The sequence below is a fragment of the Stegostoma tigrinum genome, chromosome 5 (genome assembly GCF_030684315.1).
Source record: "Stegostoma tigrinum isolate sSteTig4 chromosome 5, sSteTig4.hap1, whole genome shotgun sequence".
Classification (NCBI taxonomy): Eukaryota; Metazoa; Chordata; class Chondrichthyes; order Orectolobiformes; family Stegostomatidae; genus Stegostoma; species Stegostoma tigrinum.
The window spans coordinates 128,038,232-128,065,180 of NC_081358.1; the positions used below are offsets into that span (position 1 = coordinate 128,038,232).

Genomic DNA, 26,949 nt, shown 5'->3' on the forward strand with positions numbered 1-26,949 from the left:
CGCAACCTGTCCCGCTGTCTCCCCCCGTCCCTCTCTCACTGCCAGCCTCACTGTCCCTCCCTTCATCCCTGTTTCCCTCCCTCCCTCCTCCCCCCCCCCCTCCCCACCCACCATGTTTGAGCCCTCCCTGGCTCCTGCTGTGGGACCTCGCTGACTCTCTCTGGGCTGATGCTGTCTAGTTTCCCCGACAGAATCTAACAGCTGCTCCATTGCCGAGTTGTTAGTCCCGAGCCCCCTGGAGTAGCCCTTTAACCCCAACCCACCCCCCCTCCCCTCCAACTCTCCACTTTGAAAGGAGTTCTATTAAAAGTGTGAGGCAGAGGAAGACTTTGTGTAAGAACAGGACGGAGAGAAGGAGAGAGGGACGAGAGGAGATTGAGATGTCTGCAGAGGAGTTGAGTGGAGGAGCTAGAAAGGCAACGAAAAGTAAACTGTTTGAGTTTCTGGTGCATGGTGTGGTGAGTAACATACTCAGGAAAATAATACCCTTCATGTTTGTTACTTGGAAACACCAACTTCCAGCTGCAACTCCCTTCCCAGGAGCTGAGTACATCTTCCTGCAGAAACAGAGGGGCAGCTAGGGAGAGAGGGAGTTGGAGCTTGCGGGGGGGAAGAGAGAGAAGGAGAGAGAGAGCGAGGAAGGACGGAGGGAGAGACAGACGGACGCAGGCAAGGAGGGAGATAGCAAGGGAGAGACGGTTGGACGGAGGAAGAGACGGAGGGAGAGAGCAAGGGAGAAACAGATGGAACGAGGGAGAGAGAGAAAGAGGTGAGCGAGGGATGGAGGGAGGGAGTGAGGGAAAGAGGGAGCAGGAGATGGAGGGAGGGAGAGAATGAGAGACTGCAAGGCAAGAAGAAAGATAGAGAGAGTAGGGAGGGAGAGGCAGATAGATGGAGAGATAGAGGGAGGGAGAGAGGGACAGAAAAAAGACAGGGAGGGAGAGAGCAAGGGAGAGATGCATGGACGGAGAGAATGGGTGAGTGGAAGAGATCAATGAACATAGAGTGAGAGTAGGGAGGGAGAGACAGAGGGAGCAAAAGAGTGAATGAGGGAGGGATATAGAGAGAGAGAGTGAGTACGCGATGGAGATAGAGGTGGAGGGAGAATGCATGAGGGAGAGTAAGAGGGAGGAAGGGTGTATGTGCGTGGAGAGAATGAGGACGAGCGAGTGAGAGAGAGAGAGTGCAAAAAAGAAAGAAAAAGGGAGCGAGAAAGCAGCTTAAAGATATCAAAATAGAATGACAGCGAGGGAGTGGGTAACTGGGAAAGAGAGGTAGAGGGGGAGGGGGCTGAGTGAGTATGAGGTAGAGGGGCAGGGGGCTGAGTGAGTATGAGGTAGGGGGGCAGGGGGCTGAGTGAGTATGAGGTAGAGGGGCAGGGGGCTGAGTGAGTATGAGGTAGAGGGGGAGGGGGCTGAGTGAGTATCAGGTAGAGGGGGAGGGGAGTGTGAGGTAGAGGGGCAGGGGGCTGAGTGAGTATGAGGTAGGGGGGAGGGGGCTGAGTGAGTATGAGGTAGGGGGGAGGGGAGTGTGAGGTAGAGGGGCAGGGGGCTGAGTGAGTATGAGGTAGAGGGGCAGGGGGCTGAGTGAGTATGAGGTAGAGGGGGAGGGGGCTGAGTGAGTATCAGGTAGAGGGGGAGGGGAGTGTGAGGTAGAGGGGCAGGGGGCTGAGTGAGTATGAGGTAGGGGGGAGGGGGCTGAGTGAGTATGAGGTAGGGGGGAGGGGGCTGAGTGAGTATGAGGTAGGGGGGCAGGGGGCTGAGTGAGTATGAGGTAGGGGGGCAGGGGGCTGAGTGAGTATGAGGTAGGGGGGAGGGGAGTGTGAGGTAGAGGGGCAGGGGGCTGAGTGAGTATGAGGTAGGGGGGAGGGAGCTGAGTGAGTATGAGATAGAGGGGGAGGGGGCTGAGTGAGTATGAGGTAGAGGGGGAGGGGAGTGTGAGGTAGAGGGGCAGTGGGCTGAGTGAGTATGAGGTAGGGGGGAGGGGGCTGAGTGAGTATGAGGTAGAGGGGGAGGGGAGTGTGAGGTAGAGGGGGAGGGGGCTGAGTGAGTATGAGGTAGAGGGGGAGGGGGCTGAGTGAGTATGAGGTAGAGGGGGAGGGGGAGATTCCATGTTTCCAAGCTGCATTGATGGGATACGGCCCCTGTGAGATCCCTGACAACAGCTGGGAACATGAAATAAACATTGCAGTGACCAAGGGGAGAGAGTGAATGTGAGAAAGAGAGACACGGAGACTGAGGGACTGACAGCCCTCAACAATCCACTGTTTCTACGGACCCTCAAGAATATTGTCATTTAGACCATTTTCCTCAAGGTTCCTTTGTTTCCTACATTTCATCAGATTCTCCGACAGTGGCCGCTCCCTCAGCGCTGACCCTCCGACAGTGCCCGGTCCCTCAGCGCTGACCCTCCGACAGTGTCCGCTCCCTCAGTACTGACCCTCCGACAGTGCCCGCTCCCTCTGCACTGACCCTCCGACAGTGCCCGCTCCCTCAGCACTGACTCTCTGACAGTGTCCACTCCCTCAGCACTGACCCTCCGACAGTGCCCGCTCCCTCTGCACTGACCTCTGACAGTGCCCACTCCCTCAGCACTGACCCTCCGACAGTGCCCGCTCCCTCAGCGCTGACCCTCCGACAGTGCCCGGTCCCTCAGCGCTGACCCTCCGACAGTGCCCGCTCCCTCTGCACTGACCCTCCGACAGTGTCCGCTCCCTCTGCACTGACCCTCCGACAGTGCCCGCTCCCTCTGCACTGACCCTCCGACAGTGCCCGCTCCCTCTGCACTGACCTCTGACAGTGCCCACTCCCTCAGCACTGACTCTCTGACAGTGTCCACTCCCTCAGCACTGACCCTCCGACAGTGCCCGCTCCCTCAGCACTGACCCTCCGACAGTGCCCGCTCCCTCTGCACTGACCCTCCGACAGTGCCCGCTCCCTCTGCACTGACCTCTGACAGTGCCCACTCCCTCAGCACTGACTCTCTGACAGTGTCCACTCCCTCTGCACTGACCCTCCGACAGTGCCCTGCTCCCTCAATTTTAAAGGATATCAATGATACAGTTTCCTCTATAGATAATCTGACATCACTGTCTTCAGTCATAGAGTCATGCTTCATGGGAACATATCCTTTTGTCCAACCAGCCCATGCTGAACATAATCCCAAACTAAACTAGTCCCACTTGCCTGCTCTTGGCCCATATCCCTCCAAACCTTTCCTATTTCTGTACTTATTGAAATGTGTTTATATGTTGTAACTGTACGAGCATTTTCCACTTTCTCTGACAGTTCATTCCACAGATGAACACTGTCTGTGCAAAAAAAATGTAAAAAAAAGTATTCTACAAAAACCGTTTGACCAGATTCCACACAAGAGATGAGTAAGGAATGGTATTGGAGGTAATTTATTGTCATGGATAGAGAGCTGGTTGGCAGACAGGAAGCAGAGATTTGGAATAAACAGGTCCTTTTCAGGGTGTCAAGCAGCGAAGAGTGGGGTACCGCAGGGTTCAGTGCATGGAACCCCAGCTGTTCACAACATACATTAACAATCGGGGTGGGGGGTTTCAATGAAATATGACCAAGTGCACAGGTGACACTCAGCTGGGGGGCAGTGTGTGCTGTGAGGAGGATGCTAGAGGCTGCAGGGTGACTTGGACAGACTGGCTGGGTGGGGAAATGCAATATAATGTGGATTAATGTGAGGTTATCCACTTTGGTCACAACAACAGGATGGCAGATTATTACCTGAACGGTGGTAGTTTAGGAAAAGGTGAGGTGCGATGAGACCTGGGTGTGATGGTGGAACAGTCGCTGAAGGATGGCATACAGGTGCAGCAGGCAGTGAGGAAAGCTAATGGCATGCTGGCCTTCACAGTGAGACGATTTGAGTATCGGAGGAAGGAGGTCATGCTGCAGTTGTACAGGGCCTTGGTGAAGCCACACCTTGAATATTGTGAGATAATAAAATGTGAGGCTGGATGAACACAGCAGGCCAAGCAGCATCTCAGGAGCACAAAAGCTGACGTTTCGGGCCTAGACCCTTCATCAGAGAGGGGGATGGGGGGAGGGAACTGGAATAAATAGGGAGAGAGGGGGAGGCGGACCGAAGATGGAGAGTAAAGAAGATAGGTGGAGAGGGTGTAGGTGGGGAGGTAGGGAGGGGATAGGTCAGTCCAGGGAAGACGGACAGGTCAAGGAGGTGGGATGAGGTTAGTAGGTAGCTGGGGGTGCGGCTTGGGGTGGGAGGAAGGGATGGGTGAGAGGAAGAACCGGTTAGGGAGGCAGAGACAGGTTGGACTGGTTTTGGGATGCAGTGGGTGGGGGGGAAGAGCTGGGCTGGTTGTGTGGTGCAGTGGGGGGAGGGGACGAACTGGGCTGGTTTAGGGATGCAGTAGGGGAAGGGGAGATTTTGAAACTGGTGAAGTCCACATTGATACCATATGGCTGCAGGGTTCCCAGGCGGAATATGAGTTGCTGTTCCTGCAACCTTCGGGTGGCATCATTGTGGCAGTGCAGGAGGCCCATGATGGACATGTCATCAAGAGAATGGGAGGGGGAGTGGAAATGGTTTGCGACTGGGAGGTGCAGTTGTTTGTTGCGAACTGAGCGGAGGTGTTCTGCAAAGCGGTCCCCAAGCCTCCGCTTGGTTTCCCCAATGTAGAGGAAGCCGCACCGGGTACAGTGGATGCAGTATACCACATTGGCAGATGTGCAGGTGAACCTCTGCTTAATGTGGAATGTCATCTTGGGGCCTGGGATGGGGGTGAGGGAGGAGGTGTGGGGACAAGTGTAGCATTTCCTGCGGTTGCAGGGGAAGGTGCCGGGTGTGGTGGGGTTGGAGGGCAGTGTGGAGCGAACAAGGGAGTCACGGAGAGAGTGGTCTCTCCGGAAAGCAGACAGGGGAGGGGATGGAAAAATGTCTTGGGTGGTGGGGTCGGATTGTAAATGGCGGAAGTGTCGGAGGATAATGCGTTGTATCCGGAGGTTGGTAGGGTGGTGTGTGAGAACGAGGGGGATCCTCTTGGGGCGGTTGTGGCGGGGGCGGGGTGTGAGGGATGTGTCGCGGGAGATGCGGGAGACGCGGTCAAGGGCGTTCTCAATCACCGTGGGGGGAAAGTTGCGGTCCTTAAAGAACTTGGACATCTGGGATGTGCGGGAGTGGAATGTCTTATCGTGGGAGCAGATGCGGCGGAGGCGGAGGAATTGGGAATAGGGGATGGAATTTTTGCAGGAGGGTGGGTGGGAGGAGGTGTATTCTAGGTAGCTGTGGGAGTCGGTGGGCTTGAAATGGACATCAGTTACAAGCTGGTTGCCTGAGATGGAGACTGAGAGGTCCAGGAAGGTGAGGGATGTGCTGGAGATGGCCCAGGTGAACTGAAGGTTGGGGTGGAAGGTGTTGGTGAAGTGGATGAACTGTTCGAGCTCCTCTGGGGAGCAAGAGGCGGCGCCGATACAGTCATCAATGTACCGGAGGAAGAGGTGGGGTTTGGGGCCTGTGTAGGTGCGGAAGATGGACTGTTCCACGTAACCTACAAAGAGGCAGGCATAGCTGGGGCCCATGCGGGTGCCCATGGCCACCCCCTTGGTCTGTAGGAAGTGGGAGGAGTCAAAAGAGAAGTTGTTGAGTGTGAGGACGAGTTCCGCTAGGCGGATGAGAGTGTCGGTGGAGGGGGCCTGGTCGGGCCTGCGGGACAGGAAGAAGCGGAGGGCCTTGAGGCCATCTCCATGCGGAATGCAGGTGTACAGGGACTGGACGTCCATGGTGAATATGAGGTGTTGGGGGCCAGGGAATTGGAAGTCCTGGAGGAGGTGGAGGGCGTGGGTGGTGTCACGGACATAGGTGGGGAGTTCCTGGACCAAAGGGGAGAAAATGGAGTCCAGATAGGTGGAGATGAGTTCGGTGGGGCAGGAGCAGGCTGAGACGATGGGTCGACCGGGACTGTCACGAATCAAACAGTGCCTTTCCAAGTGATCGTAAATCCTATCTCTGAGTTCTTTCCAATAATTTGCCCACCACTGACAAAAGACTAACTGGCCTATAATTTCCAGGGTTATCCCTGCTCCCTTTTTTGAACAAGGAAATGACGTTTGCCTCTCTCCAATCTTCCAGCACTATACCCATGCACAGTGAGGGTGAAAAGATCATCGCTGAAGGCCCTGCGATCTCTTCCCTTGCTTCCCATAAAATCCTTGGATAAATCCCATCAGGCCCACGGGATTTATCTATCTTCAACTTCCCCAAAATTCCTAGCACATCTTCCTTTCTAACCACCACCTCCTCTAGCCTACCAGCCTGTTTCACACTGTCCTCCTGTACAACCAGGTCCCTCTCAGTTGTGAATACCAAAGAAAAGTATTCATTAAGGACCTCCTAGATAATAAAATGTGAGGCTGGATGAACACAGCAGGCCAAGCAGCATCTCAGGAGCACAAAAGCTGACGTTTCGGGCCTAGACCCTCTGATGAAGGGTCTAGGCCCGAAACGTCAGCTTTTGTGCTCCTGAGATGCTGCTTGGCCTGCTGTGTTCATCCAGCCTCACATTTTATTATCTTGGAATCTCCAGCATCTGCAGTTCCCATTATCTCATTAAGGACCTCCTATCTGTTTAGGGTCCGTGCACAAATTCCCTTTACAATCCTTGATCGGCCCTACCCTTTCTCTGGTCATTCTCTTAATCCTCACATATGTGTAAAAAGCCTTGGAGTTTTCCTTGATCCTATCTGCCAAGGTTTTCTCAGCCCCCTTATCGCTCTCCTAAGCCCTTTCTTCAGCTCTTTCCTGGAAAGCATGTATCCCTCTGGAGCCTTTTCCATTCCTTGTTCCCTAAACCTTACATAAGCCTCCTTCTTCCTCTTAACTAGTCATTCGACCTCTCTTGAGAACTGAGGCTCCCTCACTCGACCGCATCTTCCGCACCTGATCGGGACAAACATATCGAGCACCCGCAGTGTGCATTCCTTAGCAATCTCCACATTTCAATAGTGCTTTTCCCCGACAGCATCTGTTCCCATTTTATGTTACCCAGTTCTTGCCTAACAGAATTGTAATTACCCTTGCCCCAATTATAAACTTTACCCCAATACCATGACTATTGTAAAAGTAACAGAGTTATGATCGCTACCGCCAAAATGCTCTCCTACCAACAGGTCTAACACTTGGCCCAGTTCATTGCCAAGCACCAAATCCAAAGTGGCATCTCCTCGTGTTAGTCTATCGACATCCTGTGGCTCGAATCCTTCCTGAACGCACTGGACAAAATTTGTGTGAAAAAGTTGCCCCTCACCTCCCTTTAAAATCTATCCCCTTTTACCCTAAACCTATGCCGTCCTGCTTTGGTCTCTCCTGCCCTGGGGCATAGAGCTTGCCTGTTCACCTTACCTACGCCCTCGTGACTTTATAAGCCTCTATCATGTCTCCTCTCAGCCCCCGAAGCTCCAGAGAAACAAAGCCCAGCCTCTGCCTATAACTCAAACCGTCCAGTCTCAGTAACGTCCTTCAAGTTTAGAAATCACACCACACCAGGCTATAGTCCAACAGGGTGATATGAAAACACAAGCTTTCGGAGCGCTGCTCCTCCTTTAAGGGTTGGTGAGAGGGGTAGTATCAGGCACGGGTTTTATAAGTAAAACATCAAAGGGCCACACCATCGATGAGGATGTACTAAACAATCCTAAGATGCTGTAAAATCTTTACTCAGAAGGTTTTAATTGATTGATATGTATGTGTGAGAGTGTAGAGTGAGGTAGGGTCACCATAGTGTGACATGAACCCAAGATCCACATTGACGCCATTTTCATTGCAGATACTGAACTTGGTCATTGGCCTCTGCCCCACTCCCCCACTCTCAAGCTTCCCCCACTTTCCGTCTCCCCTGCTCTCCCATCTCTCCTGCTCTCCCACTCCCCCACTCCCCCCCTCTTGCTCTCCTGCTGTCCCACGCCCTCTCACCCTCGCGCTCCCCCGCTCTCTCATTCCCCTGCTCCCCCGCTCTCCTGCTACCTCGCTCCCCCACTCCTCCGCTCTCCAACTGTCCCACTCCCCCACTCTCCCACTCCATCTCCCACTGTCATTCTCCCACTCCCCCACTCTCCCACTCCATCACCCTTCCACTCCTCCACTCTCCCACACTCCCATACCTCCACTCCCCCATCCTCCCACTTTCCCAGCTTCTCACACCCTCACTCCCCCAGTCCCCCACTCCCTCACTCTCCCAGTCCCCCACTCTCCCACTGTCTCTGTCAATCTCTCTTTCTGTCTCCCTTCTCTCTCTCTGTCTCTATCTCTCTGTCTGTGTAACTCTGTCTGCCTCTCACTGTCTCTGTCTCTCTCCTCTCTCGCCATCTCTCTGTCTCTCTCACTCTCTCTCTGTCTCACTCCTCTCTTTCAGTCTCTCTCTCTCTCTCTCTCTCCATCTCTCTGTCTGTCTCACTCTGTCTCTCTCCTTTCTTTCTCTCTATCTGTCTCTCTCTCTCTCTCTCTCCACCTCTCTGTCTCTCACTCTCCATCTCTCGCCTCCTTTAAAACCTCCCGCTCTTACCGAGCTGTCGCTCACTGAGTTTGGTGTCTCCTTGGGGTTTTGTTGGGTTATGCTCCTGTGAAGCGCTATCAGATAAAATCAAGGTGCTGAGTAAATGCAGCTTGTTGTTGGTGTTTGGCCTGAGATTGGGGTCAGTGTTGAAGGAGAAGGTGCTCGGCTGGGTCACTGCACCAGACTCTGCCCAGGTTCCAGAATGTTCCGGTGGGTGAATGTTTTGTTTTTCCCTGCAGCGCCCTGGGGTGCCCACGGGTGCCCGGATGGCACCTCAAGGATCAGCCATGGGCCCCCCCGGCTCCCCGTACGGTGGTAACCCCACAGTCCGCCCAGGGATCCCACAACCAGTTCTGGATCCGACCCGGAAACGCTCTGCCCCACAACCAGTGCAACAGGTGGTACAGAGCCGGAGTCGCAGGTAGGGGGCATTGCCGGGTTGGGGGGGCATCACTGGGGTGGGGGGCATCGCCGGGGGGGCATTGCTGGGGACGGGGCATTGCCGGGAGGCATCACTGGATTGGGAGGGAGTGTCACTGAGGGGGGCATCACTGAGAGGGCATTGCCGAGGGGTCATCACTGAGGGGGTTACCACTGAGGGGGAATCACTGTGGGTGGTGTCACTGAGGGGGGCATCACCAGGGACATCACTGAAGGGATTATCATTGAGGGGGCATCACTGAGGTGTGTATCACTGAGGGGTCCATAGTCGGGGTGCATCTATGAGGGGGGTATCATTGAGGGGAGTATCACTGAGGGGGCATCACTGAGGGGGGTATCACTGAGAGGGGTATCGCTGAGGGGGATATCACTGAGGGTATCACTGAGAGGGGTATCACTGAGGGGGGTATCACTGAGGGGGGTATCACTGAGGGGGTATCACTGAGGGGGGTATCACTGAGGGGGGTATCACTGAGGGGTGTATCACTGTGAGGGGTATCACTGAGGGGGGTATCACTGTGAGGGGATATCACTGAGGGGGGTATCACTGAGGGGGGTATCACTGAGGGGGGTATCACTGAGGGGATATCACTGAGGGGGGTATCACTGTGAGGGGATATCACTGAGGGGGGTATCACTGAGGGGGGTATCACTGAGAGGGGTATCACTGAGGGGGGTATCACTGAGGGGGGTATCACTGAGGGGGTATCACTGAGGGGGGTATCACTGAGGGGATATCACTGAGGGGGGATATCACTGAGGGGGGTATCACTGTGAGGGGATATCACTGAGGGGGGTATCACTGTGAGGGGATATCACTGAGGGGGGTATCACTGAGGGGGGTATCACTGAGGGGGGTATCACTGAGGGGGGTATCACTGAGGGGGGATATCACTGAGGGGGGTATCACTGTGAGGGGATATCACTGAGGGGGGTATCACTGTGAGGGGATATCACTGAGGGGGGTATCACTGAGGGGGGTATCACTGAGAGGGGTATCACTGAGGGGGGTATCACTGAGGGGATATCACTGAGGGGGGTATCACTGAGGGGATATCACTGAGGGGGGTATCACTGTGAGGGGATATCACTGAGGGGGGTATCACTGAGGGGGGTATCACTGAGGGGATATCACTGAGGGGGGTATCACTGAGGGGGGTATCACTGAGGGGGGTATCACTGAGAGGGGTATCGCTGACGGGGGTGTCACTGAGGGGGGTATAGTCAGGGTGCATCTCTGAGGGGGTTATTGTAGGTTTGGGGCATCTCAGTGACGTAGGCAGGAGTGGGGTTGGGGGTGAGGTGTGTGAGGTGATACATCATGGTGTTGGTGGGAGGGGAGGGCATGGGGTTTATTCTCTGGTGTCACGAGGGGCATCTTGAGGTGCGTGTTTCGGTGATGACAAGGTTCGGAGGAGCAGAATTGTCAGGAAACCAGGAGAACAGGGTGATGCAGGAGTGGGGTCACATTGGCCCCAGGGGAAGGGAATCCCCGTGAGAGAGCGGGAGATGGTGGCAAGGAGCGTGGTGACTGAGTGTAACTTAGTAGCAGTCAGAGTAACTCAGAGCCACATCACTGAAACCATTCTGTGTAAGGAAATCCTGACAGGAAACACAGTTACAGAGTGGGAGAGGAAGGGTCACCAGACCCGAAACATTAACTCTCTATTTTCTCCTCCACAGATGCTGCCAGACCTGCTGAGTTTTTCCAGCAACTTTGTTTTTGTTCCTGATTTACAGCATCCACAGTTCTTTTGGTTTTTACAGAGTGAGCGAGTTTGTTGTGTGTTCAGCGAAAGAGTAAAGGGGGAGAGAGTTAATCTTCATCATTGAGGCTGGGAGAGTGATCGAAATGATTTTAACTCTGAAACGGATCGCAGAAACAGCAAGGTACAGAAAGTGGGAATGTTTTTGGGATTGCTGCTGTCGGTGGGTGGATTGTTTGAGGAATGTGAACAGGAAAGTGTAGGAGCTTGCCTCTTAGAGATGTAGCAGCGTGCAGTGGTGCTGTTCAGGTACACACAGGGGCAAATACACAACACTGTAGATCAGTGTGTGGAGCAGGTAATAGCCTGGGTGGTTTTAACACTGAACTGTTACGGTCCAGACAAAAAAGAATTGCGGATGCTGTAAGTCAGAAACAAACAGAGAAATAGCTCTACAAGTCTGGTAAGAGAAGCTGTGAAGAGAAATCCGAGTTCATGTATCGGGCCCAGTGGCCCTTCCTCAGGCCCAAAGTGTTCGCTCTGATTTTGCTGCACAGCGTGTTGCTGAGCTTTTCCAGCAACTTCAGGCTTTGTTCTTGATCTTGTTGAGTCACAGAGCAGGTTGGAAGGTTGGATTGGCTCCTCCTTCGAGTGTTTAATTCGTGTTTCTGTTGAAATGCTGTAGTGCCAAGAGACGGAAGATGTCAGACAAGATCCTACCGCAGAGGGTGAGTGAGCTGGAGAGAGGAGGAGGAAACCATCCCAGCCTGGAGGAGGTGTATGGGGGATCTGGTGCCTGGATCACAGAACTCACCGGGATCTGCCCGGTCCCTGAGACAGTGGAGTTTCATCAGAGATTGGGGGCAGGAAGAGAAATTATTCAAACGCTGCCCCCTGCAGCATTATCACTCCCAAACCCCCTTCCAATCTGGGCAGCCCCCACCCCATGGGGAGGCAGTGCTATTGTGGTAATGACTGTTAACCCCAACACCCAGGAAATATTCTGGAACCCAAGTTCGAATCCCACCATGGGACAGACAGTGGAATTTAGTTTATGGTGTGGCCCAGACTAAACCCCCTCAAGATATATTTACAACATAGTCTAGACCCTAACTTTTTCTTGTTTTAAAGGTAAGTTTAAGGCGTAGCATTATCGATGAGATTCAATTGGCCAAACTACTTGACTTTAAGCCAAACACTTTTTTTATACATTACAGTTAAAATACAGGGAACATAAAAAGACAAAGCTTAAGTATAACTATCAAAACACTTAACAAAATAATATATAATTATTCCAATTTGTAATATCCCATAATTATCCCCTTGGCAAAGACAAATTCAGTAAAATAGGTTGTCTCACATGCAACTTTAGCAGCAGGAAGACAACCCCAACTTTTAGGTGTAACACAGAGAGGAATAAGAGATTCCAACCCCAACTTCAAGGCCCCAGTAGCTGTTACTGAAGGCTGAAACTAAAAATCCTGGTTCTGTGGGAGCTTGACTACACCCATTCAGGCTGCTTCTATTATTCTACACCAAGGCCTTGTGAACTATTTACTTTATTGGCTTTGAGCGGATAGCTCGATACCTCTGTCTCAACCCCTTTTCATCAAAAAAAAGACAAAATTCACCTCTTAAGCCCATTGTATTGTCAGATTTAGATGGATAAAAAAATGTGGAATTAAGAGTTTAATGATGAATCCATTGTTGATTGTCAGAAAAACCCATCTGTGTCACTAATGTCTGTTAGGGAAGGAAACTGCCATCCTTACCTGGTCTGGTCTATATGTGACTCCAGACCCACAGCAATGTCGTTGACTCTGAACAGCCCTCTGCATAATTAGGGATGGGCAATAAATACTGCCTGGCCAGGCCAGTGACATCCTCAAACCTGAATAAATAAAGAACCCATTATAGCCCTCGGCCTCAGCCCTTTCTCCCTTCCCACCCCCTCCCCTCCCGGCCCGGCCAGGCCCTGCCGGTCATGGGTGCTGGCTGTGGAGGTGAGGGGAGGGGACAGGGGCTGGAGGAAGAAGGAGGTGGGGGTGTGGAGAAGGGAAGATTGGGAGAGGGTGATGAGTTTGTCCATGTCTCTCTCTCTTTTTCACACCCACCCATCCCTCAATTCCCCCCCTCAGATCCGGGAGCTGGTCCCCGAATCCCAGGCCTACATGGACCTCCTGGCCTTCGAGAGGAAACTCGATCAAACCATCATGAGGAAGAGAGTGGACATACAGGAGGCTCTGAAAAGACCAATCAAGGTACAGCCAGGGGAATGGGGCAAGGGGGGTGAGGGTTGTGGAGGGAATGGGGCAAGGGCGGTGAGGGTTGGGGAGGGAATGGGGCGAGGGGGGTAGGGTTGGGCAGGGAATGGGGCGAGGGGGGTGAGGATTGGGCAGGGAATGGGGCGAGGGGGGTGAGGGTTGGGCAGGGAATGGGGCGAGGGCGGTGAGGATTGGGCAGGGAATGGGACAAGGGGGGTGAGGGTTGGGGAGGGAATGGGGCGAGGGGGTAGGGTTGGGCAGGGAATGGGGCGAGGGGGGTGAGGGCTGGGCAGGGAATGGGGCGAGGGGGGTGAGGGTTGGGCAGGGAATGGGGCGAGGGCGGTGAGGATTGGGCAGGGAATGGGACAAGGGGGGTGAGGGTTGGGGAGGGAATGGGGCGAGGGGGTAGGGTTGGGCAGGGAATGGGGCGAGGGGGGTGAGGGCTGGGCAGGGAATGGGGCGAGGGCGGTGAGGATTGGGCAGGGAATGGGGCGAGGGGGGTGAGGGTTGGGCAGGGAATGGGGCGAGGGCGGTGAGGATTGGGCAGGGAATGGGACAAGGGGGGTGAGGGTTGGGGAGGGAATGGGGCGAGGGGGTAGGGTTGGGCAGGGAATGGGGCGAGGGGGGTGAGGGCTGGGCAGGGAATGGGGCGAGGGCGGTGAGGATTGGGCAGGGAATGGGGCGAGGGGGGTGAGGGTTGGGCAGGGAATGGGGCGAGGGGGGTGAGGGCTGGGGAGGGAATGGGGCGAGGGGGGTGAGGGTTGGGCAGGGAATGGGGAGAGGGGGGTGAAGGCTGGGGAGTGAATGGGGCGAGGTGGATGAAGGCTGTGGAGAGAGTGGGGCGAGGGTGTGAGGATTGGGCAGGGAATGAGGCGAGGGGGTGGGCTGGGGAGGGAATGGGGTGTGAGAGTTGAGGGGGGAAACGGAGGGAGGGAGTGAAATTGGGTCGAAACGGGAAGGTGGCTGAAAGTCGGGGGGCGAAGTGGGGAGTTAGGAGTGAGCGATGGGGGGTTTGGGTAGGGGCGGGTTTCCCACCCAGTAACCACTCCCCAGTAACTATTCCCCCGGTAACTGCTCCCCCCCCAGTGGTAACCGCTCACCCGGTATCCGTTCCCCCGGTAACCATTCCCTCCGTAACCACACGCCCTGGTAACAGCTCCCCCCGAGTAATCGCTCTCCATGGTAACTGCTCACCCAGTAACCGTTCCCCCAGTAACTGCTCCTCCCGGTAACCATTCCCCAGGTCACTATTCCCCTGGTAACCGCTCCTCCTGGTAACGGGTCCCCCAGTAAGCGCTCCCCCTTGTAACTGCTCCCCCGGTAACCCCTCCCGCTGGTAACCGCTCACCCTGTACTCTCTCTGCCCTGGTTTTGCAGCAAAAGCGGAAGTTGCGGCTCTACATCTCGAACACCTTCAACCCGGCTCGGAGTGAGACTGAAGACTCCGACAGTAGCATTGCCTCCTGGGAACTCCGTGTCGAGGGAAAGCTCCTCGAGGATGTGAGTGTCTGCCTCCCTTCACTCCCATCACCTCCCCTACCCACCCATCGCCTCCCTTCACTCCCATCGCCTCCCCTACCCACCCATCGCCTCCTCTCCCCTCCCATCGCCTCCTCTCCCGTCCCATCGTGACTTCACCCCTCTCATTGCCTCCCCTCCCCTCCCATTGCCTACCCTCCCCTTCCATTGCCTCCCTTCACTCCATCACCTCCTCTCCCATCCCATCGCCTCCCCTCCCCTCCCTTCACCTCCTCCTCTCTCCTCCCGTCGCCTCCTCTCTCCTCCCGTCGCCTCCTCTCCCCTCCCATCGCCTCCTCTTCCCTCCCATCGCCTCCTCTTCCCTCCCATTGCCTCCTCTCCCCTCCCATCACCTCCTTTCACTCCCATCGCCTCCCTTCACTCGCATCGCCTACCCTCCCCACCCATCGCCTACCCTCCCCTCCCATCGCCTCCTCTCCCCTCCCATCGCCTCCTCTCCCCTCCTATCCCTACCTCCCCTCCCATCGCCTCCTCTTCCACCCCAATCCCTATCTCCCCTACCATTGTTTCTCTACCCACTCATCGCCTCCTCTCCCTTCCCATCACTAACTCCTCTCCTTGTCTCCCCTCCCATTGCCTCCTCTCCCCTCCGTTCACTGCCTCGTCTCCCAATCCTTCCTCTCCCCTCCTATCTCGTCCTCACCCCTCAGATCACCTCCTCTCCCCCCCCATTTCCTCCTCTCCCCCCCATCCCTACCTAACCTCTGCTCAGCACTTCTTACTCATGTCTACTCCGCCCAGACACTGCATTAACTGTGACAGAAGCCCTCACAGAGTTAAAATTTCCCTCAGCAATGACCCTCCAACAGTGCCCGCTCCCTCAGCACCGACCCACCGGCAGTGACCGCTCCCTCAGCACCGACCCTCCGACAGCGTGGCGCTCCCTCAGCACTGACCCTCCGACAGTGCCCGCTCCCACAGCACTGACCCTCTGACAGTGCCCGCCCCCTCAGCACCGACCCTCCGACAGTGCCCGCTCCCTCAGCACTGACCCTCCGACAGTGCCCGCTCCCTCAGCACTGACCCTCTGACAGTGCCTGCTCCCTCAGCACTGACCCTCCGACAGCGCCTGCTCCCTCAGCGCTGACCCTCCGACAGTGCCCTCTCCCTCAGCACTGACCCTCCGACAGCGCCCGCTCCCTCAGCGCTGACCCTCCGACAGTGCCCGCTCCCTCAACACTGACCCTCCGACAGTGCCCGCTCCCTCAGCACTGACCCTCTGACAGTGCCCGCTCCCTCAGCACTGACCCTCTGACAGCGCCCGCTCCCTCAGCGCTGACCCTCCGACAGTGCCCGCTCCCTCAGCACTGACCCTCCGACAGCGCCCGCTCCCTCAGCGCTGACCCTCTGACAGTGCCCGCTCCCTCAACACTGACCCTCCGACAGTGCCCGCTCCCACAGCACTGACCCTCCGATGGTGCAGCGCTCCCTCAGCACTGATCCTCCGACAGTGCCCGCTCCCTCAGCACTGACCCTCCGACAGAATCAGACTGGGAATTAACTCCCTGAGTGGGATTATTTTGTGCTGTTTGAAATGTGAGCTTTGCAGTTTTTGAACCTGATTGTTTTGAATATTCTTTATGATTCAGCCTGGAAAACAAAAGAGGAAGTTCTCATCGTTTTTCAAGAGCCTGGTTATTGAGTTGGATAAGGATCTGTATGGACCGGACAATCACTTGGTGGAGGTAACAGCACTCGCCCCCCCCCCCCCCCCCCACCCCACCCCCCCCCCCCAAGTACACCCGATATTTAACACCCTCAGCTTTCACACCCACTCACCCCCCCTGCCATCATTCACTCCCACTTCCTTCAAAAAACACAACTTCTTCAGCGTGTGTAGGGAAGGCAGTGGCCTAGTGGTGTTATCGCTGGACCTGGGTAACATTCTGCGGACCCAGTTTGAATTCTGCCGTGGCAGATGGTGGAATTTCAATTTAATAAAACATCTGCAATTAAGAATGTAATGAATACCATTGAACCATTGCTGCCTGTCCTCAAAAATCCACCTGGTTCACTAATGTCCTTTCGGGAAGAAAGTGCCTTATCCCGCCTTGGGAGCTTACAACCCAATGATCTCAATGTGGGCTTTACCAGTTTCAAAACCTCCCCACCCCGGCCTCATCCCATGACTATCTCCCCCTCACAACCAATCCTTCCTCCTTGACCTGACAGAACCTGTCCACCTTCTCTCCCACCTGTCCGCTCCTCCCATCTCACTGACCAATCCCCACCACTGCCTACCTGCATTCACCCATCACCGTCCCACCTGCCTTCCCCAGCCCCACCCCGCCTCTCTATTTATTCCTGACCTGCCTTCCCCCCTCCCCCATTTTCTGAAGAAGAATCCAGACCCAAAACGTCAGCTTTCCTGCTCCTCTGATGCTGCCTGGCCTGCTGTGTTCCTCTAGCTCCACACTGTGTTGTCTCTGACTCCAGCATCTGCAGTTCCTACTATCTCTGCCACCCTTAACTGGTCTGGCCTACATGTGACTCCAGACCCATAGCAATGTGGTTGACCCTTAACTGCCCTCAGGACATTTAGGGATGGGGCAGTAAATGCGGTGAATGAATAAAGGAAACTTCCTTATTCCCTCATGTGACATTGTCTCATGGCCACATTCAGTTTGGTAACTACCCTGTGCTGCACCCTGAGATACTTTGGGTGCTAAGTAAATTCAGCTGATTGTTTGATGACATTTGAGTGTCGTGTTTCTACTCAATCTTGGCCGAAGGACCAGGGAGCCTGAGGTTTAATACCTGGGACCAAGGTCACAGGAGGAACATGGGAGTGGGAATGATTGGGAACATGGGGACCCAAAGGCCGGCCAAGGGGAGACTGTTGTTGATTCAGGCTGCACGTTGGCCAGGAACGTCCTGCAGATAAACCACACGAGAGAGGGAGGCTGGGTCAATTTGCACTGTATTCCCTGGAGATTGGAAAAGTGAAGGGAGAGATGCCAAACAAACCTGTCTAATTCTCACAGGACAAGACAGGTAAACAGAGGAAGGATATTCCCAGTGACCAGGGAGTTACGGGGGTCACAAAGTAAGGATACATGGTTGGCCATGCAGGACTGAGATGAGGAGAAAGTGGGGGGCAGCTTGTGGGATTCTCTGCCGCAGAAAGTGGTTGAGGCCAAAACATTAAATGTTTTCGAGAAGTTTGATACAGTTTCTCAGGCAAAAGGGTTCGGGGGGATGGGAATAAAGTGGGAACCTGGGACTGAGTTGGATGATCAGCCAAGATCACAGTGAACGGGGGAGCAGGCTGAAAGGGTCGAATGGCCTACTCCTGCTGTTTGTTTCTGTGTGAAGAGAGGCAACATACCCCTCCCTTCCTCCCCACCCACCCTCCTCGATACCCACTCATCAGTTCGCAATCTGTCTACTGAGCCACATAGCTACTGGTGAACCAGGGCACCTATCAGACTCATGTCTACACTCAGCTGTGAAGCCTCCCATAGTCAACAGTTTCCCACGTTCTTACATGCCAGCGCTGAGACAGTGGGGAAGGGTCTGGACAAGCAGCAGGAGATTTGAAGCGGTGAATGTGTGTGTGTGGTTCTTCTGCAGTGGCACCGGACCCCCACCACCCAGGAGACCGATGGCTTCCAGGTGAAGAGACCGGGCGATGTCAGCGTCCGCTGTACACTGTTGCTCATGCTTGACTACCAGGTGGGCGTGGTCAGAGCGATGGGGGCAGCTTGCAGGGTCAACGGGTGGCAGTGGAGGTGTGCTGGCAGCTCCCATGGGGAATGATCTGGTTTAAGGGAAAGGTGGATAAACACTCCTGGAAATTGAGGGACAAAGGGAGATGGGGATGAAGGTGATGAAGAGGAGGGCAGGAACAGGTTTATAGGGAGTAGATAGAAGGTGGCAGAGAGGCCGAACAACCTGTCTTTGTTCCGGAAATCCAATATTTTTGAATAATAAATTGGAAAACACACAGTTTATATGAGGTTTGTTGTTAACTTTGGGAGGGAGAGCCACAAAACACTGAGTTGAAGTGAGAAAGAAAGTGTGAGAGACCAACAGGAATGGAGAGTGGGTTCAAAAAGCTATTGCACTGGACAGACAAAACACTAACGGACCAGAGAGTGATTGGTGCAGATAAATGTCGGGGAGAGGTGACAGGAAGAAAGGGAAGCAACAGAGGAGAAGAAAGCAAGCCTGCATTCAACCATGTGTGGCATCAAGCAGCCTGAGCAAAACTGAAATCAATGGGCATCAGGAGCAAACTCTCCACTGGTTGGAATTATAACCCCTAACTTCCCAATTCTACATTTGGTCTCTCTGTAACTCTCAGGCCTCCAGGCTCATATTGTTTAGAAATTTCCCTGCTCTGCTTTCTTCAGTTGAAAACAGGTGACTGCACATATCCCCACTCGGAACTCCAGCTCCAGAGTTTTTACCCTCTCCCTGAATCTATCAATGTTGCCATGCAAATTCCTGCCCTCCCATAGCATTATTTACACAAATTCATTCCTGGGACATGGGCACCACTGGCTGGGCCCAGCATTTCCTACCCATCCCTAGTTGCCCCGGGGAAGGTGGGGGTGAGCTGCCTTCTTGAACCACTGCAGTCCTCCTGGGTTGACTCACAAAGTGCTTAGGGAGAGAGGATTCAAATTGCCTTAAGGATTCTTCTGACATTTTCATGAGAGAGAGAGAGTTGCTTATTTTGGAATTCATTCATTTCCTTCTGTTGACATACCCTGTGGCTTGGTCACCTGTTTGGGGTCGGACAGGATGGGATAGTGGTCTCAATGGGAGGTTCTGGGAGTTTGGATTGATGTGGTAAGGGTGGTCAGTGCTGGGCCAATGGAGGTTGGTTGTCCGTTCCGAACGGTGGGTGGCCTGGACTGTGTGAAATGGTCTGGGTGGCGCGGATGAGGTGGGTGGACAGGTGGGGGCCTGGGCTGGATGGCAGTGGGTGATCTGTTCCAGATGTTGGGTGGTCTGGTCCAGATGGGGGAGTGGATGGTCCAGATGGGGGAGTGGATGGTCCAGATGAGGGCGTGGGTGGTCTGGTCCAGATGGGGGTGTGGGTGGTCTGGTCCAGTTGGGGGGGGTAGGTGGTCTGGGCCAGATGGGGGGGGGGGGTGGGTGGTCTGGATGAGATGGGGGTGGTGTGGTTGGTCTGGACCAGATGGCGGGGTGGATGGTCTGGACCAGATGGGGGGGGGTGGGTGATCTGGACCAGATGAGGGGGGTGGGTGATCTGGACCAGATGAGGGGGGTGGGTGATCTGGTCCAGATGGGGGTGGTGGGTGATCTGGTCCAGATGGGGGTGGTGGGTGGTCTGGACCAGATGTGGGGGGGTGGGTGGTCTGGTCCAGATGGGGGTGGTGGGTGATCTGGTCCAGATGGGGGTGGGTGGTTGGTCTGGACCAGATGGGGGGGTGGATGGTTGGTCTGTACGGGAGGCTGGTCCAGGTTGGAATCTCAGTGTGTGTGTTTCGGGATGGGTGTCTTACAGCCTCCCCAGTTTAAGTTGGACCCTCGGTTGGCTCGCTTACTGGGAATTCACACTCAGACTCGATCAGCCATTGTCCAGGCTCTGTGGCAGTACATCAAAACCAACAAACTGCAGGACTGTCATGACAAGGAGTACATCAGCTGTGACAAGTACTTCCAGCAGGTAAAGGCCAGGGCTGACGGGTAATCACAGTGCAGAGGGCTCTGAGCAAATGCCCAACCTCTTGCTTCCTCCCATAACCATTCAAGGACCCTCTCAAATGCCGTCAGCTGAACCAGCCTCCTCCATGTTTCCCGGAGTGTATTTCAGACCCAAATTACTCACCAAGTGAAAACGGTTTTCTCACCCCACATTCCCTTCTTTTACAAAAAGTCTATGAACTCTGGTTCTTAATTCACTTACTGTGTGGGACCAGCTTCTCCCCACCTCCTTGGTCCAGCCCGGTCATGTTTTTGAAAACCTCTATCAAGTCTCTTCTCAGCCTTCCCTTCAACAGGAACACTCCCAACTTCTGTCCTCACCACTGCAGTGTCTCATTCCTGAAACCATACTTATAAATCACAGTGCACTCTCACCAGTACATTCACATCTTTCCTGTAATGTGGCACCCACAAATGTACACAATACTCCAGCTGAGGTCTAGCAAGTGTCTTATACAAGTTCAACATCAACTCCTCACTCTTGGACTCTATGCCTTATTCATAAAGTGGAGGACATTGTAGGCTTTATTAACTGCTCCCTCCACTGTCTTGCCACCTTCAATGTTCTGTGCATATATACAACCAGTTCCCTCTGCTCTTGCGCCTCCTATTTTTTATTGTCTTTCAATGTTATTCCTACCAAAGTGCATCACTTCACACTTCTCTGCATTGAACCTCAACTGGCACCTGTTTGCCCACTCCATCAATTTGTCACTTTCCTTTGGGAGTCCTCACATTATAATTCTGCCAAGTCTGGTGTCATCCGCAAACTTTGAAATTGTCTCCTGTACACCATGATCCAGATCATTATCATATATCAGGAAAAGATTTCAATCATTATTATATGTCAGGAAAAGCAGAGATACCAATACCATCTTTGGGGTGCTCTACTGCAAACCTTCCTCCAGCCTGAAAAACATCCATTAATCGCTCCTTCTGGTTTTCTATCATTCAGCCAATTTTCTATCCACATTGCTACTGTTCCTTTAATATTATGACCTCAACCATCCTCATAAGACAGTGTCGTTCAGTATCAAGCATCTCCTGAAAATCCATGTACACCATATCAACAGCATTACCCTGTTTCAGCTTTCCTGTTACCTCTTCAAAAAACTCATTCAGACACAAACTGTTCCTTCACAAATCCAAGCTGATTCTTCCAAATAAATGCCCTGACTGACAGTAAGGAACACAGAATGTGCCAGAGCAGCAGGATAGAGGAAGGGGGATTGGGAAGGGGGAGGGTGGGTATGTGTTGCCAGCCACGAACCCTGAGTGTTTTCTGTCTGTGGCGGGATGGCTGTGCCTGCAATAACCTTGTGTTTCTCTCTCACCCTCACAGATATTCGATGGTCCCCGGTTAAAGTTCTCTGAGATCCCCCAGAGACTGACCACCTTGCTGCTCCCTCCAGATCCAATCATCATCAACCACCTCATCAGGTACCAAAGAACCAGCCAATCGTGCAGACCCCTCACCGACCCTGTCCTAACCCTACCCTCACAGGCCTCACCCCCTTACAGCACCGCCCCATGGACCCCACCTTATACACCCCGACATGGGCCTCACCCCCTTATAGCACCGCCCCATGGACCCCATCTTACACCCCGCCATGGGCTCCACCCCCTTACAGCCCCAACCATGGGCCCCACCGCCTTACAGCCCCCACCATGGGCCCCACCCCCTTTCAACCCCCACCACGGGCTCCATCTCCATACAGCCCCCACCATGGGCTCCACCCCCTTCCAGCCCCCACCATAGGCCCCACCCCGTTTCAACCCCACCATGGGCTCCACGCCCTTACACCGGCTCCCCGCACGGGCCTCACCGCTTACACCCCCCCACCATGTGCCCCACCGCCTTACACCCCCCCACCATGTGCCCCACCGCCTTACACCTCCCCCATGGGCCCCACCCCCATACACCCCCCCATGGGCCCCACCCCCATACACCCCCCCATGAGCCCCACCCCCTTACACCCCCCCATGTGCCTCACCCCCTTACACCCCCACCATAGGCCCCACCCCCCCATGGGCCCCACCCCCTTACACCCCCCATGAGCCCCACCCTCTTACACCCTCCCATGGGCCCCACCCCCCTTACACCCCCCCCCCATGGGCCCCACCCCCCTTACACCCCCCCACACCCCCCCATGGGCCCCACCCCCTTACACCCCGCATGGGCCCCACCCCCTTACACCCCATCCGGGGCCTTACCCCCTTACACACCCACCATGGGCCTCACCCCCTTACACACCCACCATGGGCCTCACCTTTTACACCCCGCCATGGGCCTCACACCCTTACAGCCCCCATGGGCTCCACCCCCTTACAGACCCCACCATGGACTCCACCCCCTTACAGGACCTACCATGGACTCCACCCCCTTACACCCCCCCCTTGGGCCACACCCCCATACACCCTCACCCTCACAGGCATCATCCCCTTATACCAACCCCACCATGGACTCCACCCCCTTACAGTCCCCACCATGGACTCCACACCCTTACAGGCCACACCATGGACTCCACCCCCTTACAGCCACCCCCTTGGGCCACACCCCCATACACCCTCACCCTCACAGGCATCACCCCCTTATTCCAACCCCACCATGGATTCCACCCCCTTACAGGCCACACCATGGACTCCACCCCCTTACAACCCCAACCATGGGCTCCACTCCCTTACAGCCCCCACCATGGGCTCCACCCCCTTACAGGCCCCACAATGGACCCCACCATGGGCTCCACCCCCTTACAGGCCCCACAATGGACCCCACCATGGACTCCACCCCTTACAGGCCCCACAATGGACCCCACCATGGGCTCCACCCCCTTACAGGCCCCACAATGGACCCCACCATTGGCTCCACCCCCTTACAGGCCCCACAATGGACCCCACCATGGGCTCCAACCCCTTACTGGCCCCACAATGGGCTCCACCATGGGCTCCACCCCCTTACAGGCCCCACAGTGGACCCCACCATGGGCTCCAACCCCTTACAGCCCCACCATGGGCTCCACCCCCCTACAGGCCCCACAATGGACCCCACCATGGGCTCCAACCCCTTACTGGCCCCACAATGGGCTCCACCCCCCTACAGGCCCCACAATGGACCCCACCATGGGCTCCACCCCCTTACACCCCCACCATGGGCTCCACCCCCTTACACCCCCACCATTGGCTCCACCCCCTTACACCCCCACCATTGGCTCCACCCCCTTACAGGCCCCACCATGTACTCCACCCCCTTACACCCCCACTGTAGACTCCACCCCCTTACACCCCCACCATGGGCCACACCCCCTTACACCCTCACCCTCACAGGCCTCGTCCCCTTACACCCCTCATTGGCTGCACCCCCTTATACCCCACCGCAAGGCTCCACCCCCTTACAACCCCCCCCATGGACCACACCCCCTTACACCCTCACCCTCACAGGCCTCATCCCTTTACAACCCCCATTGGCTCCACCCCCTTACACACACCCCATGGGCCTCACCCCCTTGTACCAACCCCACCATGGACTGCACCCCTTTACAGCCCCCACCATGGACTCCACCCCCTTACAGGCCCCACCATGGACTCCACCCCCTTACAGCCCCCACCATGGACTGCACCCCCTTACACCCCCACCATGGAGTCCACCCCCTTACAGGCCCCACCATGGACTCCACCCCCTTACAGCCCCCACCATGGACTGCACCCCCTTACAGGCCCCACCATGGACTCCACCCCCTTACAGGCCCACCATGGACTCCACCCCCTTACAGGCCCACCATGGGCTCCACCCCCTTACAGGCCCCACCATGGACTCCACCCCCTTACAGGCCCACCATGGACTCCACCCCCTTACAGGCCCCACCATGGACTGCACCCCCTTACACCCCCACCATGGACTCCACCCCCTTACACCCCCACCATGGACTCCACCCCCTTACAGGCCCCACCATGGACTGCACCCCCTTACACCCCCACCATGGACTCCACCCCCTTACACCCCCACCATGGGCTCCACCCCCTTACAGCCCCCACCATGGACCCCACCCCCTTAGAGGCACCACCTCTCCCCCATTCCTACTCCCTCACAAGCCCCACCCCCAACCCCACCCCACCCCCTCACAAATCCCAACCTCATGACACCCAGCCCCAAGAAACATCCCCCCCCAACAATGCCCCCACCCCAACTACCCCAAATAACACACACACACAAACACACACACACACACACACACACACTCACACACAGACACACACACACACACACACACACACACACACACGTGGCCAGGTAGGCATTGACACTGAGCTATGCAGTGTAGCTGAAGTAGTGAATGTCCCAGCTCTGTGTTTTTGACTGTCTCTCACTGCCTGTTGTACAGTGTGGATCCAAACGATCAAAAGAAAACAGCCTGTTATGATATCGATGTGGAGGTCGATGACCCTCTGAAAGGTCAGATGAGCAGTTTCCTACTCTCTACAGCCAATCAGCAGGAGATTGCTGCACTCGATAACAAGGTATTCCATTTCTTTTAACTTTTGGGATTTGGGATCAGCTGGCTGCTGTGCTCCTGGTGACATCGTTCCTCATCCCTTGCTCAGACAGTAACTTTGAGCCCCAACAGTGCAGTGACTGAGACCGGATCAGAGTCGTGTTTGTAATCTCTGTTTGTAATCCTGATCCAGTTCACTCTTTGTGTGTGAACACTGATCCTGACACCGTGACAGGGGAACACAGCTGATCCCTAACACAGTCTTCACACAGAGCTCCTACACGCCTGACACTCCCCTTCACACACCTGCCTTACACTCCCACTCACTCACACACTGCGTTCACCACCCACTCTCACTCACTGAGCTGTCACTCACTCACACGCTGTGCTCACTCACTCATCACGCTCACACTCACATGCTCACACTCATCGCTCACATACTCACGCTGTCTCCCCCATCCCAGGAATGAAAAGGATTGGGAAGGTGATGATTGGAGATGAGTAGCTGCTCGATCGGAGAGCCATCACGGTGTTCTGAGCCAATGAGCTGCATTAGCCGGCTTTGCTTCTCACAGCTGTATCTTTATCATCGTCAGATCCACGAGACGATCGAATCCATCAACCAGCTGAAGATTCAGAGGGACTTCATGCTAAGTTTCTCCAAGGACCCAGAGGGCTACATTCAGGACTGGCTGAGGTCCCAGAGCCGTGACCTGAAGGTAGGAAGCTTCACCTTGAACCTTTCATTAGGGAGAGCTGGGGGAAGAGTTCATCTCGAGCCCAGCTTCAAACAGTGAGGGCCATGAGGCTGGGAACACGGTTAGAATTGGCCTGCCGTGTGGAGCTTGCTGAAGCTGTCCATCTTGCAGCCATCAGGACAAATCACAAGAATACCAAAACTACAGGAAAACCAACATTTGTTCCAGCTGGTTGGCAAGCAAACCCTGACTGGGAGAATGTTCTGTTGTGAATAAATCACCACAAGTTACTGTTAATTTGGTTATTCATTCAGAAATCTTAAACAATGAAGTTCTGAAACAATGATTTAAACTTTATTGCATGTAGCAACGAAAATAAGACCCTTTAAGTAAGCAGGTTAATCCTCACAAAGAGCATGGCTATTTCCTGATTAATAGTGCAATTTAGCAACAATTCCAACTGACAGTCTCTGTCTCAGGAAGTGTCCAAGATTCAGTCCCTGTGCAGTGGTGTTATAGAGTCACAGGGTCATAGAAATGTACAGCATGAAACAGACCCTTCAGTCCAACTCATCCGTGCTGACCAGATATCCTAAATTAGTCTAGCCCTATTTGGCCCAATATCCCTCTTAAACCCTGCCTATTCATATATACATCCTGATACCCATTAAATATTGTTCCAGCTTCCAACATTTCCTCTGGCAGCTCATTTCATACCCGCACCACCATCTGCATGCAAAAATTGCCCCTCAGGTCCCTTTTAAATCTTTCCCCTCTCACCTTAAACCTATGCCGTCTAATTTGGGACTCACCCACCCCAGGGAAAAGGCCTTGGCTATTCACCCTATTCACGCCACTTCTGATTTTATAAACCTCTATAATGTCACCCCTCAACCTCTGATGCTGCAGGGAAAATAGCCCCAGCTTAGTCAGCCTCTCCCTATAGCTCATACCCTCCAACTCTGGCAATATCCTTGTAAATCTTTTCTGAATCCTTTCAAGTTTCACATCATCTTTTTTATAGCAAGGAGACCAGATCCGCATGCAGTATTCCAAAAGTGGCCCTAACGAGTGTCCAGTACAGATGCAACATGACTTCCCAACTCCTGTACTCAATACACTGACCAATAAAGTCTGTTCTTCAAAACTCTGCTGCTGAAGTGTTCTGGTGTCAAATTCCTATGTAATTTCTCATCCTTCAGGTCTATAGTATGATATCATTGACGACTTTTTAGATTCTTTCATCCAAACTATTAATGGCACCTCTGGAACCCTAGAGGTTGCAGCTTTGCTGCCTTATCAGAAGCAACTCCTTTGTTCCTTGTTACATTTGGCCTTCACTATCTGTTTGTCTGTCTTGCAGTTAGAGACAGTGGGAATTGCAGGTACTAGAGTCTGAGATAACAAGGTATACAGCTGGAAGAACACAGGAGGCCGGGCAGCATCAGAGGAGCAGGAAAACTGATGTTTCGGGCTGAGACCCTTCTTCAGAAAACTTCTTCAGAAGAAGGGTCCTGACCCAAAATGACAGTTTTCCTGCTCCCCTGATGCTGTCTGACCTGCTGTGTTCCTCCAGCTCCACATTGTGTTATTCCTGGTCCC

General features: G+C 54.5%; 1 protein-coding gene across 5 annotated transcripts in view; it reads left to right on the forward strand.

The window, feature by feature from the left end:
- Positions 1–26,949, forward strand: part of smarcd3a (SWI/SNF related, matrix associated, actin dependent regulator of chromatin, subfamily d, member 3a) — a 149,141-nt gene that overhangs the window by 104,351 nt on the left and 17,841 nt on the right. For 3 of the 5 annotated variants that reach the window (XM_059646287.1, XM_059646284.1, XM_059646285.1), the window contains exons 2-11: positions 8,770–8,951; positions 11,363–11,405; positions 12,816–12,938; positions 14,319–14,441; positions 16,070–16,165; positions 18,054–18,155; positions 19,960–20,121; positions 21,502–21,599; positions 24,539–24,674; positions 25,246–25,368. In XM_059646287.1, coding sequence (XP_059502270.1) covers positions 8,797–8,951; positions 11,363–11,405; positions 12,816–12,938; positions 14,319–14,441; positions 16,070–16,165; positions 18,054–18,155; positions 19,960–20,121; positions 21,502–21,599; positions 24,539–24,674; positions 25,246–25,368 — 1,161 coding nt within the window. In that variant the 5' untranslated portion in view covers positions 8,770–8,796. Of the gene's footprint in view, positions 1–285; positions 459–8,769; positions 8,952–11,362; positions 11,406–12,815; positions 12,939–14,318; positions 14,442–16,069; positions 16,166–18,053; positions 18,156–19,959; positions 20,122–21,501; positions 21,600–24,538; positions 24,675–25,245; positions 25,369–26,949 lie in introns of those variants that run through there. The other 2 variants (XM_059646283.1, XM_059646286.1) reach the window with 2 other exon arrangements.